The 21,083-nt window shown below is 36.0% G+C and overlaps 1 protein-coding gene and 1 pseudogene across 3 annotated transcripts in view; one reads left to right on the forward strand and one right to left on the reverse strand.

Annotated features, from left to right (window-relative positions):
- Positions 1-21,083, reverse strand: part of TNKS (tankyrase) — a 154,687-nt gene that overhangs the window by 41,657 nt on the left and 91,947 nt on the right. For both annotated transcript variants that reach the window (XM_081520916.1, XM_081520915.1), the window contains 6 exons: positions 11,746-11,840; positions 10,234-10,300; positions 9,761-9,947; positions 6,006-6,127; positions 4,454-4,545; positions 4,283-4,361 (listed from right to left, as the gene is read on the reverse strand). In XM_081520916.1, coding sequence (XP_081377042.1) covers positions 4,283-4,361; positions 4,454-4,545; positions 6,006-6,127; positions 9,761-9,947; positions 10,234-10,300; positions 11,746-11,840 — 642 coding nt within the window. The remainder of the gene's footprint in view (positions 1-4,282; positions 4,362-4,453; positions 4,546-6,005; positions 6,128-9,760; positions 9,948-10,233; positions 10,301-11,745; positions 11,841-21,083) is intronic.
- Positions 3,255-3,667, forward strand: LOC145517762 (large ribosomal subunit protein P1-like; annotated as a pseudogene). The gene is made up of 2 exons (XR_014062310.1): positions 3,255-3,347; positions 3,423-3,667. The product of XR_014062310.1 is annotated as a large ribosomal subunit protein P1-like (transcript).

Raw genomic sequence — 21,083 nt, forward strand, 5'->3', positions numbered from 1 at the left:
TACTAATTCCTGGATCATGCACTTCAGGAGTAAAAATGTGTTTTGAGAACCCTCTCACTATTCATTGCCTGGAGAATCCCAGGGACGGCAGAGCCTGGTGCGCTGCCGTCTATGGGGTCGCACAGAGTCGGACACGACTGAAGCGACTTAGCAGCAGCAGCAGCAGCAGCAATATTCATTTATGTTCATCTGTAAATTATAACCAAGCAGTGCTAAACTAATGCATAATGAATATTATAAAACTTATATAAAAGGAGAAATTACAAAGGATGGGAAGCAGATGAAGCAATAAAATATTAAAAAATTTTCAAATTATCAGCCGTACAAAATGTCATTTGGGTCAATTAAAAGACTTTAAAAAATCTTATAAAAACTGTGATGTAGATTTGAGGGTATGATTCTAGGTTCATTTTTAATAATTGGCCCTACAGCTAGATTTCACATAGATATGTGGTGCAACTGGAAAAACTACATTGTTAGCGAAGTCTTCTAAATCACAATGCTTGTTTTTAATGTAATTTACTGATTATGCTAAGGCTTTAATTGAATTCTGCTAGTAAAATTGCATCTTTCTTGATTCTTGCAAACTTATCATAAGGTACTGCATTAAAATGTCATTAATAGGTTCAAAAACTACCTAATAAATTAAATAAAAAAACAACTTTAAAACAGGTTAGAAAATTCTGTTGCCCAGTTTTAAATTATATAGATGATAGCTAGTTGATAAATGTACATCATTTTTCGGCAAGAAACTCACAAAACAGCGGATATTTTCTAAAAATTGATTTTCAAAATGGCCTCTTCATTTGTTAAAAGTTCCTTTTTAACTTCCTTTTTAACTTTTTAACTTTTTAAGTTCCTTTAAACAAGAACTGCCATATGACCCAGCAATCCCACTGCTGGGCATATACACCGAGGAAACCAGAATTGAAAGAGACGCGTGTACCCCAATGGTCATCGCAGCACTGTTTACAATAGCCAGGACATGGAAGCAACCTAGATGTCCATCGGCAGACGAATGGATAAGGAAGCTGTGGTACATATACACAATGGAATATTACTCAGCCATTAAAAAAAATACATTTGAATCGGTTCTACTGAGATGGATGAAACTGGAGCCCATTATACAGAGTGAAGTAAGCCAGAAAGAAAAACAACAATACAGTATACTAATGCATATATATGGAATTTGAAAGATGGTAACGATAACCCTATATGCGAGACAGAATAAGAGACACAGATGCATAGAACAATCTTATGGACTCTGAGGGAGAAGACGATCAAATATGAAAGGCACCACAAATGATGGAACCTATTCCCCCGACTACTCCCTTGCCAGCGTGGACCTTAAGAGCTTCAAAAACAATCTGGTGGACATCATCCAGCAGAACAAAGAGAGGTGGAAAGAGTTAGCTGCTCAAGGCACAAAGAAGATTAAGAAGTGGAAAAGGAGGCAACGTGGGAACTGAGACGCTACTGGAGTTGCATTGTGCACAAATCACAGCTGTTTAGAACCAGAAGGAAACCTAGAGCTAGCCTAAGGCAAGCGTGACATTTTAGAATATCTATTAAAAATGTCAAACGTACCAGTGCTTTCTAGTTTCTTTTTGTGACATATTCCCTACATAGTTGCTCTAGAGGCATAGAATGTCTTCAGTATAATATCATTCATCTGAAACTTTTGAAACCTACTTTGGCTTAGTAGCTCATATGCTCCACCAAAAAAGGAAAATAATAGAGCTTTTATTAGAATCTCTTTGATATAAATTTGGGGGAATTGTCATCGTTATAATATTAAGTCATCCTATTCATATTTATCTTATCATGCTTATGTCTTCTTTCATGTTTATCAGAAAACTTATTTTTCTTTGGCAATAATAACAATAGTAATGATGACAGAAAATACTTGTTAGTGATATTAGATGTTAGGTACCCTAATACTAAGCATGTAATATATTATGTAATCACTTAATATATATAATTAATAATACTATATTTAAAATTCCTGAATATAGTTTGTTGGACTTTTCATCAGTACTGTATATTTTTATTGCTTTGTGAATGAGTATTTCTTTCAGGTGTATAGAAATACAATTTGCCTTTGTATACTTTACTTCTACAAATCCCTGGAGGAGGGCATGGCAACCCACTCCAATATTCTTGCCTGAAGAATCCCATGGACAGAGGAGTCCATAGAGTTGCAAAGAGTCAGACATGACTGAGCAACTTAGCAGGCACACACAGGCACCTCTACAAATGACAGTTTTTTCTTCTCCAAATGTATACCTTTTATGATTGTTTCTTTTGAGACAACTACACTAACAAGTTTATCTAGAATGATCTGAAATGAAAGTAATGATGGCATTCAGCTTGTCTCTGAATTTAAAGGGAAGATGTTTAATGTTTAAGCAGTGTGATATCCCTTAATTTCTTTGATCTGCTCTTTATGATGTTAATTATATTCCCATCAATATTAAGAAAATAAATTTGAAATAAAACATTTAGTTTAAAAAACAAACAAAACAAACAAAACAAAACAAAACAAAAAAAGCAGTTACTTTCTCATTCATTTCTCTAAAATATGTAACTTTCATCAAGGTTCTGATTATGTTTCTTTTTAAAAATATGTACCTAAATACAAGTAATAATCATTTGTCACTACAGAACTATAAGCAAATTCTGAACTCACTTAATTTCATTTAAAAAAAAAAAAGGCACAAGAACTAAGTACGTCAATTCTTGAAAATCCTCATTTATGAAATAGCCAGATAAACTTTTTTATAAGATTGTCATGGTTGTTTCCTGTGATTTTCAACAATGGTATTTATCAAGATGCTACCGTTTAGAATAATACCCATAAATCTACTCTTGTAAAGTGCAACATGTCACATCGTGCTGGACGTGAGCAGATGAGTGAGTGTATCCCTGTCAATCCCCCCACCACACACACACACACAGATTGATGGCAGTATCAATCTGTGTATGAAATAGTAGTAAATCTTAATTTCTCTGTACTTAATAAGTTAATAAATTACTAGTTATTAATAAATTACTCTTTCAATAAATAAAAATTCTAGTATTTTCCCCTCCACTCAGTGGCTCCTCTTGTATGTTCCATAGCGTGCCTGCATGCTACTTTGGGGACTCTTGTTTTAAAATATACACTCTTGCTTTCTCTCCTCAGCTGCTGCTAAGGTGCTCGGTTCTTCCAAGGAAGCTAAGGCCATTTTGGGGTGAGGCCCTCACTTCATCCAGCAACTAGCACTTGCCCGCACCATGGCCTCCGTCTCGGAGCTCGCTTGCATCTACTCTGCCCTCATTCTGCACGATGATGAGGTGACAGTCACGGAGGATAAGATCAATGCCCTCATTATAGCAGCCGGTGTAAATGTTGAGCCTTTTTGGCCAGGTTTGTTTGCAAAGGCTTTGGCCAATGTCAACATCAGGAGCTTCATCTGCAATGTGGGGGCTGGTGGACCTGCTCCGGTAGCTGGTGCTGGACCAGCAGGAGGTCCTGCCCCATCCACCACTGCTGCCTCAGCTGAGGAGAAGAAAGTAGAAGCAGAGAAGAATCTGAAGAGTATGATGATGACATGGGCTTTGGTCTTTTTGACTAAACCTCTTTAGTAACACATTCAATAAAAAGCTGAGCTGTTAAAAAAAAAAACACACCGTTGAGCATTTAAAAATTTGCACAATCAAGTAACTATGAAAAACAATCAGCTTGCTTCCTTCAAGCAAAATTTCCTCAAGCAATTCATGGGAGTCATGGAGTTGCAGATAATGTCACTCAGACAATGCCAATAAAAATGGTTATTAAAATTTTATTTCTTTATATTGAGGTTATGTGAAAAAATGATTATCATTACTGGTTTAAAGGAACAAATGTTCTTTAAAATAAGTAGCAATATTTTGCCCATCATTTACATAAATTATTTTCTGATAAGCCATCACTGATGTTCACTACCAAAATATATCAGTTCCAGTATTAAGGTAAAACAATGTATAGTTGAAATACATTTCAAATGATAAGACCCTAACCACATTTATCGCTTTAGAGAAGAACGACAGTAAAGTACAACATAAAACACCAGTAATTATCTCTATTAGCAACCAGATTTAAATCAGCTTTAAAGGAGAATCAATAGATTCAAATACACGTTAACAGTCCTTTATAAGATTCATTTCTTCAGGAGAATCAGAGAGGAGAGGAATAATCTTTAAGTGCAGCTAGCTGCTCAGTGCCAAGACTGGCACCTCATCTCAGGTGTGTGCCTTTTACCTTTGCTCCGTGTTTATGGAGAACTTCCATGACATCATTGTGGGCTCTCTCTGCTGCAACATGCAGGGGAGTCATGAAACTGTGGAGAGGAGAAAAGGAAAAGGTCATCTCTTGACTTGTATCGCATTCTCGCTTTAGCTACAGAGCGACGCCTTCTGCGACTCCACTTACTCTTTATTTTTCTCATTAACATTTGCTCCTTTTCGAAGTAACAGTTCTGTCACTTGTTTGCGTTTGGGATGCAGTGAGGCCACGGCACAGTGCTGTAAAATAAAGACAAGCCAGTGAATAAAATAAACTTCTGGTAAAAGTAGATTTCTGAATTGAATAGCACCTGCTGACTATTTAAAACACTGCCGTCTCAAAATATACATTTTCACATTATGGATTGAAATTCCTCCTAAATACACTGGAAGTATGAAACATAAGCCTTTAAATCACGGTGAAATTATGCTCTTAGTTGAGCACTCAGAGACTTCATTTCTTTCCCTTTAGCCAATAAGCAATTATCCAGTATATATTTACTTGAGGTATCAGAATACTGCCTCTCCAAAGCTATGAAAATCCATCACTGAGTTGCTCAGTCCTTCAGTAGGCTGCTGGCCACAGAAGTCAGGGCTTCCCACGCTCTTCCCCAGAGGGACCCCTAGCACTGTTGGAGAGTAAGTCCATGTGCCCAGGGACAGGTGAGAAGGTAACAGACTCCAAGAAGCCTAGAGGGAGAAGTATTCCCACAAGTTGTACGTTTTATCCTCCATTCATGCAACCTTTGTGTTCAACTTCACTTCATATTTGTATCAAAACTTAAAAAGTAAAAAACAACGTACTAATGAATAAAGTGAACACTCTAAAAAAGTAGGTCTGGTTTATTCTGCGGCTTTGAGCGTGTTCTGGCATAATACTGTGTAGCCTGAATGTATCTAAACCCCTGCATGAGAGCCATATTCTAACCATTCTACATACAGGTAGCCTATTGTGGTTTGGTAACTCTTACAATGTTGTTTTCAGCAGGCATTGCCTACAGTTTGACCCTGTGCCAGATGTAAGGTAAGAATGTTAACTGAAGCATATTTAGAGGTTTGTGATAAAGGTATCCCTTATGCTTAAATTCTGGATTAAAGTGTAATCCAATCAGCCCTATTCCTAAAGCTTAATGTGATCATTGACAAAGAAAACAGAATCATCTTTCTGAAAGTACATTAATAGAAAGAAGATGAATAGTTTTAAAAACAATTTGTACAGTCTGGAACAAAAAATTTCCTAGTCTTACTATATTTCATTAAGGAATATAATAATTCTTTGACTACAGTTGCTCAAAAGGATGAGGCAAGTACCTATGAAAATAATTTAATCTTCTGTAGAAAGCAAATATAATATTTATCTAACAACTAGCAACCACAAGAAAAGCGAGATTCTATGAGAAAAATCACATTTTGTATTTCATGAGCACATTGGCCACAAAAGTAGGTTTGTTATAATATGGTTGGATAAAGGCAAATGCAAAAATAATTTTCAAATTAAGGTTGCGCAAATGGCTCTTCTCTCACCCATGAAAGCAATCATCTCCTGAACCAAATTTAAAAATCAATGCAACCAATATTAAAATGCAAATTCCTGGCACTTTAGATACTGAAGTTACCGTAAGGTTTCTGAAATGAAAATCGTATTTTGAGTTTACACTACTGTTACAGACCCAAGGAACAGATTAACAATAAGATCTTACCAATGCGGTTTCATGAGACTGTGGCTGTTTGAAATTAATGATTTCCAGAGCAAGTGTTTTTTTAACTTTGGCTAGGTCCGCTTCTCTGGCTGCTTGTAGTAAAGAGTGACCTTTAAATTCATCTGTTAATGAAATAATGGTGACATATAAATATTTAAAATTTATAAAAATCATTATCATGATTATAAAGTAAGAAAATTATTAATTTTACATATTCCTCTATTTTAGCAACCACCACAACATGACAAAACAATGATAAAAGTGCAAAGGAGGAGGGTGTAGGTTAGTGAAAATTTCTGAAATAAGACTATTTTCTACTCAGCGTTCACATACAGACACACATATAAAGATACTCACTCCAGCAAAGTTTTAAATCAAGCGACTTAAATGTACACCAAATAGAAACCAGTTAAATAATTTGTGAACACTTATACACTGGAATACTTTCTAGCTCATAAACAAAAAGATAGCTCTCTATATACTGGACATGAAAGTATATATTTTTAAATGAAAATTGAGTTGGCAAATAAGAAAGGGAAGGTTGACCCATTTTTTTGGTATGATTACTACCACCTCGCTGCCAAAACAACTAAATATAACTAATGATATAAAAAATACATTTAGAGAAATATTCACCAAAATATTAACAATGATTATATCTTAATACAGAGGAGGGGAGAACTGATTTATGGGGGAAGTGTCAGAGTCTGAAAAAGTTTCAAAGATCAGTTAATGTTTATTTATTATTTATATAAGCAAGTAAGACTTTTTAAAAAGGAGTTCTAAATTAACTACATGAATAAGAATCCACTACTCTTATTCATTAAAAGCAAATAGTCTTATCTTTTATTTTAAAAGGTTGGAGTGTATTTTGATAAGACTACTTGTTAACAAAAAGCTGAAAATTGTTCTGCAAAGATATAAATGATATGTGACATAATATGTTACATAATTCCAGGCCTGCTCATGTTCAGGCCTTTGCATCTGCCTGGCACTGAACTCTTTCTCTTTGCCTTTCTCTCTTTCCTTTGAGGGCTCCCTGTCACTTTCTTTTCTTCCTTGTAAGACAGAGAGAGACAGAGACACACACATGCACACACACATATTAACTACTACTCATCCCTCAGGGTCTCAGTTCAGATCCTCTGGATAAGCCTTTCCGATGTTCCTTGTTAGGATTCTTTCTTCTAAAAGCCTCTGCACTTGCCTTTAGCCTTCTATCACAGGGCTTATCGCACTGTCTTATCTGCTACAGTGGTCCCATCACTGACCACAGTGCTTGGCATACAGTAGGTAGCCAATAAATAATTGTTGCACGAAGCTGGTATATATAAAATAAGTCATGGCAGGTTTGGGGGAAAACATTTTTGTATAACTGTGTGTTTAGTGGTACTTTATCATTGCCAAATTCCTCAAAGTACAGGACTTTGAAACTTCAGAGATCCTAATTACCTTGAAAACTTAACATTTATAGAATGCCTTAGAAGTTTCTCTTTCTAAATGCCTTTTGAAATAAGAATGAAAGCTACTTTCAGGATTTTCAACTCCAGTATGTGCAGGACCCACACTATTGTGTTCATCCGGCTTCATGAAAACAACAAATAAAAAAGTAAACAAGCAAGAGTAAGGGAATGTATAGAGAAAATGCTGTAATGATGGGTATGATCAAAATATTGTTTTCTGTTTCCTGTATTATTTTCTTAAAATGAAGTCTGTTATTGTGATTGCCTAGCATAAAGTACATATGAAATGAAGTCTGTTACTGTGACTGCCTAGCATAAAGCAGTGAGCATGAGGATGAAGAACTGGATAGAAAAGTTTCAACTTTGTTAAATGCTTTCCTTCATTAGTAGAATCTTATTTAAGGAGATACTGAGAAGGTTGCAAAGTACTCTAATCAGGGAACTTTTTCCTTTACAAAACTATAGAAATCTTGGTTAAATTTTAATGTTTACACTGGAATCAGAGAGACTAATGTAACACAATGTAAAAACCCATAACAATACTTGTATTTACAAAACGACTTGAAAGAAAAAAAGTCAATCGGTGACAGGGGATAAAGCTAAGTCTGGGGTATAAAACTAAAAGAAAGAAATTAGAAAAAGATATTAAAAAAATAAATACACTTTGAGTTAAGTTAAATTCAATTCAATAAACCTGCTGGGCACACAGCATGCACAATGTACTGTGCTAGGCTGGGGACAGGTAGACACAAGCCCAAACACGAACCCCATCCACACATTTTTATTAGGTAATAAGGCACTGTGCAGGTGTTAGGAAGATAGAATAATAAAACCAAAGATCTTCCTAAGAATTTAAAACTAAAGTGAGGAGACAGAACATCACACAGAAAAATAAACTATAATGCAAGATAACATGACAAGAGTCATATGAGTGGGAGAGAGAAAAAATGCACTTCCACAGGGATTCATTGCCAAGACATCTGCCCAGTGACAACCTGGTTTGTGCGGGCCTGTAACTTAGTGGGTGTCATCTGTTCTGGCACCAAAATAAGTTTGAATTTCCACTTAAATGAGATCAAAATTTCAAGGAATTCTTCCTGTTTTAACATAAACAAATTTACAGTCTGTTTAAACTTCAATGATGTTTTCATTTTAACTATGCCTTTTTCTTCAATGATCGTTTAAAGGTTTTCTCAGGTATTTAAATCCAGTTATCTGATTCTTAGCATCCTAGATGTAAGACAGTATCAACTATAGGACAAATTTACAATTAGGTATGTGACACCTACCTTAATTTAAACCTGAAATGCCTACATGGAGAATTAAATATATCTTAGTATTTGATATGACAACTAAATTTAATGTGGTATTCTGAATCGGATCTTGGAGCAGAAAAAGGACTTCCCTGTGAAGGACAGGGAAGCCTGCTGTGCTGCAGTCCACGGGGTTGCAAAGAGTCAGATACGACTGAGCGACTGAACAGCAACAGCAATTCTGAATGGGATCCTGGAGCAGAAAAAGAACTTTAGGTAAAAACTAAGGAAATCTGAGTAGAGTACAACATTTAGTTAATAATGTATTGGTACCGGTTCATTATTATGACAAATGTACCATATTAATATGTTTATGGGCGGAAACTGACTATGAGACATATGAGAACTTGCTGTATTAATTTGGTAAGTTTTCTAAGTCTAAAACAAAAGTTTATAAAAAACATGCATATGTAAATATAAGTAAAATGTATCAGTATCTGAGAAAATTACTTCAACCAAGTCATAAAAATTATCTTATTTAAATTTGGGCAAGTGATTGCGCTTGGGCTATAACACAAATAAAAACATGACTGTGCAACTTGCAGAGTTTGGGAAACAGTGAGCACTCCATAATGTTATATAGCATCTATTATTACCTACAGTACAAGAATATAAGCCCTGTGAGCTTAGAGACTTTTTTCTGGTTTGTACACATCTACATTTCCAGTTTCTGGCATACAGTAAATATTCAATAAATGGTTACTGATGAACTCATCCTCTCTAGTCTTTAAAAAAAAAAAGGAGCCTGAACACATAAACTAGAATTAAGCTTGAATAAACACCAAATAAATACATTGTACATATATAAGATTCCTGCAGAATTCATAAAGAAAAGAATCAGAAGAGAGAATAACTAGTTAGTCTACATATAAGAAGACAAGGCCATTATCTAAGTTGGACAAAACATCAGCCCTAATGACAAAAAGAAGATATTCCAATTTACAACAAGCAGTGTTGATTTTAGGATATAAATACATACAAGTCAATCTTTCCCGGAGCTCAGGAGTTGGAGCCATGTCCACTGCACTTTTGCCATGGCAGTTGACTAAAGTGGGATCGGCACCATGACTAAGTAACAAAGAGCAGACCTCTACACGATTCTTGGAAGCAGCTTCGTGAAGTGGGGTAAACTGCCACAGATCCATAGCATTAACACAAGCGCCATGCTGAATTGAGAAAAGAAAAGTTATTGGTCAGCAATCATTTCACTGAATCAAATAAAACATTCATTTCACTGTAAATTTCAGTTATAACTCTGAAATGTCAACAACTGTTTTAATTTCAGCATTTAAAATACAGTTTAAAATAAGCTGAATACTTTAAACATTTCAAGGCAACAGTAAATATTAAAAAAAAAAATTTTGTTCTCTTAAAAAGCTTGGTAAAAAATCCCCATGAAAACTCATGACAAATTAAAGGCAAATAATATTCAATATCTTTAATTCTTCTTACCTTTAGTAGCAGTTCTGTGACTTCATAATGTCCATATGAACACGCATTATGAAGAGGCACAAGTCCACTAAATGGAAAAAAGCAAACTAAGACACTGTAATGTCCAACAGATTTATCCAAGAAATGCTAAGAAACAAAAATCTAACAAATTCCAATACAATTATATTCAAAATATTTTAAAGTAATAAGAGGATACAAAGCACAACTAATGTCCAACCTTTTGTTATGTTATTTTATGTCAATCATTAAAGCACCAAGTAGAAAAGCATTTAAGTAAAAGTAGAAGTGCATGTACTAATTACAAACTGCATGCTTTATATGTTAAGTATTTACAGAAAATAAATGTTAACTGATATTGAACTGAAATATTCCTACCATATTATTTCACTTTCATGGTGATTTCCAACACAAGAATTCAATATCCAAATTATTATAGCTTGCATATTCAAACGTCATTCTGCACAAATCAAGGACCTTCTTTTTGGGGGTGTACTTCTCTTGAGGACTCACCTACGGTTCACCCATTTGCTTTCAGATGTACACAAGGATTACAGAGGTGTACAAGAGCATCAGGCATGTGTGCCCCTGTACTATGGGAAGACCACGTACATATGGCACAGAGAATGGGGCAGGCAAGAGAGAAAGAGAGCAGCGCAAAGAGCAGATGTGAAATGAGAGACTCCCCTTCTGAAAACTGTCTCAAGTCCTGAGCTCTTTCTTGTCTCTGTTTCCTGACGTGGAGAGGGGCAAAGTGAAAGACAGCCTTCTCTGGGGCTTATTTCCTTTACACTACCCATCACGACTGTAATAGGAATCTACATCACATGGGCAGTCAGGTAATTATCTTTTAGATCTTAAAGTGGCATAAGGACAAGTGTTAGTCCATTGTATAGGCTAACAGACCCAATTCCCATGTCCCTGAAGATTAGCTAGGAAACTGGTACAAAGTTTTCCAAAATTCACCTATTTATAAAATAAATGACATACTGCTTTTTTGGTTCCCAGACACCTCTCTTTCACATCGATCTTCATAAGGACCTTTAAGGTTTTCTCAGTTTAGATGGTCAAGATTTCACCAGGAAAAAAATTAAAATACTGTATACTTAAGATTTTAGCTTATTAATAAAAGGTGATTCTTTCATACCTGATAAATAGAATAGTCATATTACTGGGTTCTCAGAATTTTTGATTCATCTGTCTTTCTGAAGTACAACTTAAGAGTTGAAAAATAGTAATTGCAATTGAGAGAAAAAAATTTTAACTGCAAATAACAAAATACAGTAAAATTAAACTAATTTAGGAAATTGTTATGAGACGAATCCTTAATTAGTAGGAATATGAAAATAAGTGAAATCACTGTGAACATTCTCAAAATGCTGTACAAGCTGTAAAACAATGGGATGTAAGACTTTGCCCAGTGCTCAAAACCTTTGGTGTGTCAGATGTTGAACCCCAAGTGTAATAAATGACCCGTGAGTGAAACCACTCAAGAAAATAAGCAGATACACGTACCCTTTGTCTTTTGCATGCACATCAGCCCCATGCTGGAGAAGAAGCTGAACGATCCGAACTCGGTTGTAGCCTGCTGCTAGATGTAAAGGAGTTGACTAGAAAAGAAAAAGAAACAAAGGTAAAATAATTAGGTAAAATAAAGGTAAATAATTCTTATTTTGGCATTTAATCTGTATTTATTTAAAGGCAGTGAGTGTTAACACACACAGAAAATACTGGGGTAAAGTGCCCAAATTCATGTTTCTTAATTGGATAAGAGACAATTCACTCATCTCAGAAGTAAACTCTAATTTCAGTTGTTGTTGTTTATAGTCACTAAGTAAAGTGATTTTTTTGCAACCCCGACTGTAGCCGGCCAGGTTCCTCTGTCCATGAGATTTCCCAGGCAAGAATACTGAAGTGTGTTGCCATTTCCTCCTCCAGGGGATCTTTCTGACTCAAGGATTGAATCTGCATCTCCTGCATTAGCAGGAGGACTCTCTACCACTGAGCCACCAGGGAAGCCCCCTAACTTCATGTCATTTACCTATTTCTCCTAGTGGTTTTTCAAGGCCTTCAGTTATCATGCCCTACTCTATCTACTCTACATTATTTCTTAGTTTCTTTACATCAAGGACCATCCCAACTGTTCTGGGGAGGCACGTCAGAGTTCATATTCCTCATAACTGGAAATATTCTTCTTTATCCTATTTACGCCCTGTCCACCTTTGAAATTCTAACTTTTAAATCCCAATTCTATTATAAAGAACTAACTCTCAGAATTCCTCCTTAATAGGAAAAGCTGAAAAACATCTCTAAAGAATATTTGAAGAAATTTTAGTGGAAACAAAAAGGACAACGGACTATATTCATCCCACTAGACTGCTGCTAGCAATGGGTCAAAACTAATTTCCTACCTTAGATACAATGAAATATGCCAAGATGGTATTTAATTTATATGCAGTATAAATACAAGAGGAAAATAAAGTTTCTCTTCAACTAATTTGTCACATTTTAACTTGACCCATTATCAAAAGGCTCTCCTCTCACATATAATATGATAATGAAAAATAATCAAACTTCTTACCTTTTAAAAAAAATCAGAAATGACATTATTTTAATTAAAAGTTTCTCCACAATCATAGCAATTTCCCTACCTCTTTTCATTCACTTCAAGTTTAAATACTGCAATGGCTTTTCATACACCTTGGGATTTTAAAAGATTTTCATTTTATTTTCTTCATATTTTGTGAAGATACAAAAGAAATACTAAATACTGTATTACCTATTACTGCTTTCAAGGCACTCCACACATTTTATTTATTCTGACAGTCTCTAACTTTAGGAATTATTTTTCAGCAAAACATAGCTAATAAAGAGGTTGGGTAATAGAAGAAGGTCCTGAATAGGAAATCAGGAAACCTGATCACAGTCCTGGATCTTACAGAACTGTCATCGTTACTACTAGCTCAGCTTTCTCACATGCATAATGGAGATAAAACCACCCCTCTTGGCTATTTCAAAAGAGTGTGAAAAGTTTTCTCCCATATTTAAACACCTTTAAAATGTAAAATGCCATATGAAAATAGATGATTAAAATTTCTGAATCATCAAACAACAAGCCTGTCCAAGTTTCTGCCTTCAGACACATGTCAAATGTTATTGCAAATACCTCCAAGGACTATCAAGTTATTTTCAGGACTTATTTTCCCCTTCCTTTAACATTTTAAAGATGTCATTTCACTATCTTCTGGCTTGTACTCTTTGAGACTACAAATCTGCCTATATCCTATCTTTATTCCTGTGTACCTGTGGTTTTTCTTCTGGATACAGTCATAATTTCTCTATCATTAAGAGACATTAAGCAATTTGATTTGTGATGTACCCTGGTATAGCTTTTTTCTTTTTTTGGTATTTGTGAGTGCCTGGGGCTGGCTGAGTTTCTTGGATCTATTATGTATTCACCAAACCTGAAAATCTTTCAGCTATTATTTCTTCAAATATTTTTCTGCCTTCTCTCTCACCATTCTCTTCTTATACAGATGTTAGGCTGCTTTTGAAGCTTGCTTTTAACAAGGAAAGAAGGGAGGGAGGGATAGAGGGGAGATGGGAAGGGAACCCAAAGGGAAAGAATGTGAAGTTCAGGTTTATTGAGTTTGAAGTACCTATATGATACCCTGGTGGTAATGGGGCTGAGAATGGAATTTTGGAAAGATCTTTCTAGTTACTCAATGGAGAATAGACTGGACAGGGAGGGCAAATCTGATGGCAGCAAGACCTGAATAGAAGCCTGCATGGCTAATCTAGGAGAGAGAGAATGACAGTGTAAAGTTAGCAAAATGATAGCAGCATCTAGGCAGAGATAGATGAGCTATGGGAGCAGATGAATTCGTAGGCAGTGAGTGCTGAACACGCTGGATGAAACTTTCCCAGCAGTCATTCTACTGTGGATGCTAATTATGCAAACTAAATAGTATCATTGGAAGGCGCATAAAAGTCTGTGAAATGCATGCAGTAAATCTGAGGAAATGGTATAAAGCAAAAAGAAAAAGCACAAATTGAGAACAAAGGATGATTTGAACAAGCTTCTAGTACTGAGCCCAGGGGTTTTTCCTCTAGAAAAAATTTTACAACTAAACATTATATACTAAATCTTATCTTCTGATACAAAGCAATTAAAATCACATGGTGCAGGACTAAATTTAGTGAATGGTTACCACATAGTGTCAACTTTATACCTCAACTACCAAATGGCAAAACAATGGTAAGAGTAATTTTCTAAATGCTAGGATAATTAACAGAGTATAATTTTGGTTTTGGGAAAAAAAAAAAGCAGACCCATTTACTCACACATGGTACTTGATAATTCTGTGGTGGCTGTAAACTAGCAAACACAAGAATCAAACATTTAAGGCATGACTGTTGACAGGACAGCACAGCAATTTGTCAGTTTGCATACTTCAGATTTACTTTTAAAACAGAATTTTTTGTTGTGAATACTTTAAAAGTCAAACATGTACAGTGATAAAATATGAAACAACTGCAAACATATAACTCTATCAAAAAACCTATCTTAATACTATTCTGCTGTAAGAGATTTTCTATTACTACTATTTTTATATTGTAAAATGTTTATACAAAAAAGAATCCTTACTTAAATCCCATAATTCAAAGTTTTCTTCTTGGAATCAGGCCGTAAGAGAAAAAAGAAACATATATGTATATTTATCTTTGCTTCTTATGATACAGATTTGAAGCACACAATAATGTATTAACTTATCCTAAACTTTATATATGCATAGGTAAAACAGGAACAACCAACAATTCTGTTATAAAACTGTGGATGATAATTATGGCTGATTTGCATTGTTGTATGGCAGAAACCAACACAACGTTGTAAAAATATAAAAATTTTTAAAAGTATATAAAAAATTGTGGACACAACTTTATAACAGAAGTACAGGCAGCACAGTACGAAGAAATGATGAGCAGAGACTTTAAAGTTTTGGGTTTGCATTTCTCTTTTGCAAAATTTACAAGCTATGTGGCTTTGGACTAATTTCTTAATGTCTGAGCCTTGGCTTCTAATATCTATAAAATGAGAATTATAATTCCTACCATGTAAGACTATCTTATGGATTAAAGATAACTATATAAATAAGCACCAAATACATAATACAGTATCACACAGAAAAAGCTCAATAAATGGTGGTTATTACTTATTATCACCTTACTGAGTATCTTGCACACTTAGAAGTTATTTCTTAATGGCCATTTCTCGGCAGTCATCTTACTTCACCTATCAGCATCATCTGACATAGGTGATCATTTCTTCCTTCTTGAAATGTTTTTCTCCTTGGTATCTAGGACACCTAGGTACCCATACTTCTTTTCTGGTTGCAGAATTTCCTATCGCTGTTAATGGCAACAAAAAGTATTCACTTAAAAGACTGCTAAAGACTGGTCCTAAAACTGTGTGCCACTATCTTTTACTTTAACGCTTGTCACAAAATAACACAGTTAAACACCGATATTTACGTGTCTGTCTCCTCTAATCCATTGTGAGCTTGTTGCGAATGAGGAGTGTATTTTAATTTCATGTTCGAAGGCTTAACATAGTGCTTCATGCTAGTAATGAAATGAAAGTTATGGTTTGCTTTTGATTTACATTAGTGAAAGAGAAGAGGGGACACATATAATCTAGCTTGGTGAATATGACTTTGAATTTGTGTAAAAGATTTATACCACATTTCAACAAAGGCCTGTGTGATGTATGAAGCATTCCCTAGGAAAGAACAAAACCATAACTGAGAAGCCATGATGTAAGTCAACAGAGAGTTGCCTAACTTCATGATGTGTAGTGTATTTCGGTTTTCATTAAGATTTTCATTTTGACCTAGATCAAATCCTCTGGGATTTTTCAGGCTAGGGTAATCAATTCAACTTGGTTTGCTCAGGCCATTCCTAGTCTCAGGAAACCCACTCAACCCAGGCAAACTGGGATGGTTGATAACCCTACTCTAGGCAGACTTAAAGCTGAATGACTCTTGGATTCTGGACCTGTCTCAAGTCAGAAAATAGCATGTGTCTGAGTGTGTGTGCCAAGGGCAAACATGCATTTGGGATAAGGCAAGACTTAATTGCTGCTGCTGCTGCTGCTGCTGCTAAGTCACTTCAGTCGTGTCCGACTCTGTGCGACCCCATAGACGGCAGCCCACCAGGCTCCTCTGTCCCTGGGATTCTCCAAGCAAGAACACTGGAGGGGGCTGCCATTTCCTTCTCCAGTGCATGCATGCATGTTAAGTTGCTTCAGTCGTGTCTGACTCTGTGCGACCCTGTGGACAGCAGCCCACCAGGCTCCTCTGTCCATGGGATTCTCTAGGCAAGAGTACTGGAGTGAGCTGCCATTCTTTACCCAACCAACTCCTGTCCTAAAGATAGGCACTGCTTATAGATGTACAAGTATCATCTGAGACATTTTTCTATGTTATATGAAGGTATGTTTGTTTTTCTCTGAGTTCTTTGTGCTGTTGTTTTTGTCACACAAGACATCCCTGGTGGCTCAGATAGCAAAGAATCTGCCTGCAATGCAGGATACCTGGATTTGATCCCTGAGTTGGGAAGATCCTCTGGGGAAGGGCATGGCAACCCACTCCAGTACTCTTGCCTGGAGAATTCCATGGACAGAGGTGCCTGGCAGGCTAAGCCCACGGGGTCACAAAGAGTTGTACACAAATAGATCACACTATATTCTTCTGCAATTGGCTTTTTTTTTTTCCCTCTTAAAAATACTAGCACATACAGGTCCATCTTATTCTTTGTATAGTATTTCCATAGTATAGCTGTGCCGTAATTATTTAATAACCATCAACTTATAAAGAGAAGGAAGCAGCAACCCACTCCAGTACTCTTGCCTGGAGAATCCCATGGACAGAGGAGCCTGGCAGGCTACAGTCCATGGGGTCACAAAGAGTTGGACATGACTGAGTGACTAACATCTTATAAATGGACATTTATAAATGCTCCATCTCTGCTCTGGTTATCTTAACAAAACACATCTCATTCAAACTTACCATTGGTTAAGACAAATCAGTGTGCCCCTTCTACAAATAAAATACTGTATCAGCCATTAATATAAAACTCTCAGGAAGATATAATAGCTGCATAATCAGAGCTTATTAAATTTCCTTTAGGCATAGAGTGTGAGGTATAGCTAAGAAGTTCTTTGAGACAGTGAAACTTAAATCAGAATCAAACCAAATTAAAAGCCATAGAATCAACATGGGCATGAGTCCATGGAAATAAATATATCTCATCACTGACATCTGTCTTTAGAATGGATATTTCAAGCAGTACTGTAACAAGTTTCCTTGAAGCTTCTCAACTCTTGAGCTATTATAAAAATAATTTAAAAGAGAAAAACTATCTGCAGAATGAAAACTGATGAACCAGAGTAGAAATAAAACTTTAAAAAGATACCTTAATTCACTTCTTTCCCAAGTATCTCCTTTAACTTGTCTCTTTTCTACAGACCATGCATTATTAGATCTTCTAATAATAACATTTTCTTTCCAATTATGAGTCTTTTTCTTTGGTGCTGGGACACTTGGTCAGCAGTTCTCCAAAGCACAGTGCCTGGAGCTAATGCACCTAATAATAGCTACAGTCCCATCACAGTGGACTACATCAAGACTGTTACTTTTCATTAGTAAGACATACTATTCCTACAACATAGGAGCATTTAACATATTAATGTTTATAAGTCTCAATCTCTGAAATAAGAGAGTAATAATAATACTGGCTTCTTTACAGTGCTATTTGCTGATGAAAATGAAATAGAAGATACAAAAAACACTTTGAAAATACAAAGTATTTTGGTAAAATACTAAATAAACTAAAATACTAATAGCTAAAACCTACTGGGTACTTTCTATGTACTAAAGCAACAGTTAGAACTGGACATGGAACAACAGACTGGTTCCAAACAGGAAAAGGAGTACGTCAAGGCTGTATATTGTCACCCTGCTTATTTAACTTATATGCAGAGAGTACATCATGAGAAAAGCTGGGCTGAATGAAGCACAAGCTGGAATCAAGATTGCCGGGAGAAATATCAATAACGTCAGATATGCAGATGACACCACCCTTATGGCAGAAAGTGAAGAAGAACTAAAGAGCCTCTTGATGAAAGTGAAAGAGGAGAGTGAAAAAGTTGGTTTAAAGCTCAACATTCAGAAAACTAAGATCATGGCATCCGGTCCCATCACTTCATGGCAAACAGATGGGGAAACAGTGGAAACAGAAGCTGACTTTATTTTTGGGGGCTCCAAAATCACTGCAGATGGTGACTGCAGCCATGAAATTAAAAGACGTTTACTCCTTGGAAGGAAAGTTATGACCAACCTAGACAGCATATTAAAAAGCAGAGACATTACTTGGCCAACAAAGGTCCGTCTAGTCAAGGCTATGGTTTTTCTAGTAGTCATGTATGGATGTGAGAGTTGGACTATAAAGAAAGCTGAGCACTGAAGAATTGATGCTTTTGAACTGTGGTGCTGGAGAAGACTCTTGAGAGTCCCCTGGACTGCAAGGAGATCCAACCAGTCCATCCTAAAGGAGATCAGTCCTGGGTGTTCATTGGAAGGACTGATGTTGAAGCTGAAACTCCAATACTTGGGCCATCAGATGCGAAGAGTCGGCTCATTTGAAAAGACCCTGATGTTGGGAAAGACTGAAGGCAGGAGGAGAAGGAGACGACAGAGGATGTGATGGTTGGATGGCATCACTGACTCAAAGGACATGAGTTTGGGTAAACTCCGGGAGTTGGTGATGGACAAGGAGGCCTGGTGTGCTGCGGTTCATGGGGTCGCAAAGAGTCGGACACGACTGAGCGACTGAACTGAACTGAAAGTGCATTATATGTATTAACTTGCTTCCTTTACATAACCACTACCAGAGCTAGAGACTATTATTATCTCCACACAACAGATAAGGAAAGTAAGAAACATGGGGATTAATACGGCAAGTTAATAGCAGAGTCAGATCAAATGCAGGGAAGTCTGGCTTCAGAACTCTCACTCTGTCTTCCTTCCTTTCCTTTAGCTGGGTTCTGGCACTCCCATTCTGGAGAGGACATTCAGAAATGGATTAGTATGGCTGAGAGAGAGGGGAAATTGCTCTTGGTGGGCAGGGATCACTTTGGTAGTTCTGACTCAACTCAGCATTCAAATCAAACCCTATCAATACTGAAACTGTGACATACTATTGGATGAGTGCCCCAGAAATGTAGGACTTCTTTTTTCATTTTTTTTTTTTTTTAAAAATTGAAGTACTGTTGTGTTATTTTCAGGTATATATCAAAGTGATTCATATATATATATTCTTTTCCATTATAGGTTATTATAAGATATTGAATACAGTTCCCTGTGATATACAGTAGGTTTTGCTGTTCATCTACTTTATATATAGTAGTATATATCTATTAATCCCAAATTCCTAATTTATATCTCCCGTTGCTTTTCCCCTTTGGTAACCAAGTTTGTTTTCTGTATCTGTTAGACTATTTCTGTTTTGTGAATAAGTTCATTTGAGATATCATATGATATTTGTCTTTCTCTGTCTTCCTTTACTTAGTATGAGTATGATAATCTCTAGGTCCATGTGTGTTGCTGCAAGTGGCATTATTTGATTCTTTTTTATGGCTGAGTAATATTCCATCATATATGTACATCATGTCTTCTTTATCCATTCATCTGTTGATAGACACTTAGGTTGCTTTCATGTTCTGGCTATTGTAAACAGTGCTGCTGTGAACATTGGGGTGTATGTATATTTTTGACTTAAGAGTTTTCATCTTTTCTGGATACATGACCAGGAGGGACATTACTGGATCACTTGGTAACTTTAGTTTTTTTTTAAGAAACCTCCATACTGTTCTCCATAGTGGCTGCACCTATTTACATTGCCACCAACAGTGTAGGAACGTTCCCTAGAAATGTAGGACTTCCTAACAAAAGAAGTGATTTAGAATAATAAGCATCAGAGGACATGGAAGAATAACAGAATACTGAAATTAAAGAAGATAATTTATCTGCTTCTTTCCTAGTGCTGGATTTTTCTATGTATCTCTAACAGATGGTCATTTGGTCTCTTCCTGAACTAAATCCCTCCAGTTGATTCAACTGCTTCTTAAAGAATGATTTTTTTGATTACTTTCCTAGTCACTTTCTGAATGGTAACTATCTCTCCTTAAAGTGTGAAATTATAAGTCTGGTGCTAAATCCAGAGATGAACTGTAGAGCCAGATCAAGTAGAGTGAGATGATAACCTATCAGAGTTATTGGAGGGAAGCTTCCAACACTGTACTGGGAGGCTGGACTAGCTGCCATTTAAGTCCTCTTCCAAATATAGTTCAACGAGGTAGAATAATGATTGATATTTTACAGCCTCAAAGAGAATGCCTTTCCAAAGTAACATATGTAGTTATCTTTAGGAAGGAACCTAAGGCATTTGAAAATTTGTAGAATTTATGAAATAACTAATAAAACAAAACTTGCCTTATAGAGTAAAAGTTTATTTTTTAAAGTAAGACTATAAAGGACTATCTTTAAGTGTTATGTATGGGGAAGAGAAGGACAGGGGAAAGGAAAGGAACAGACAAGAAAGAGCAGGTAATCCATGGGGGAATCTCTGTGAGGTTAAAGCTCTGAATGCTAACTTAATTAAATTTTAACTTAATGTTATCATTGTGGAAGCTCCAAGGGGATTCTTCAACAGCCAGAAATTTGTATTTCTCTTTTCCAGCCTCAGAATCAGCAGAAGAATTGAAATGTATGCATGAAAATGAGTTCCTAGCATCC

Source organism: Giraffa tippelskirchi, chromosome 8 (genome assembly GCF_054371585.1).
Source record: "Giraffa tippelskirchi isolate mGirTip1 chromosome 8, T2T-mGirTip1v1.2.pri, whole genome shotgun sequence".
Taxonomy (NCBI): Eukaryota; Metazoa; Chordata; class Mammalia; order Artiodactyla; family Giraffidae; genus Giraffa; species Giraffa tippelskirchi.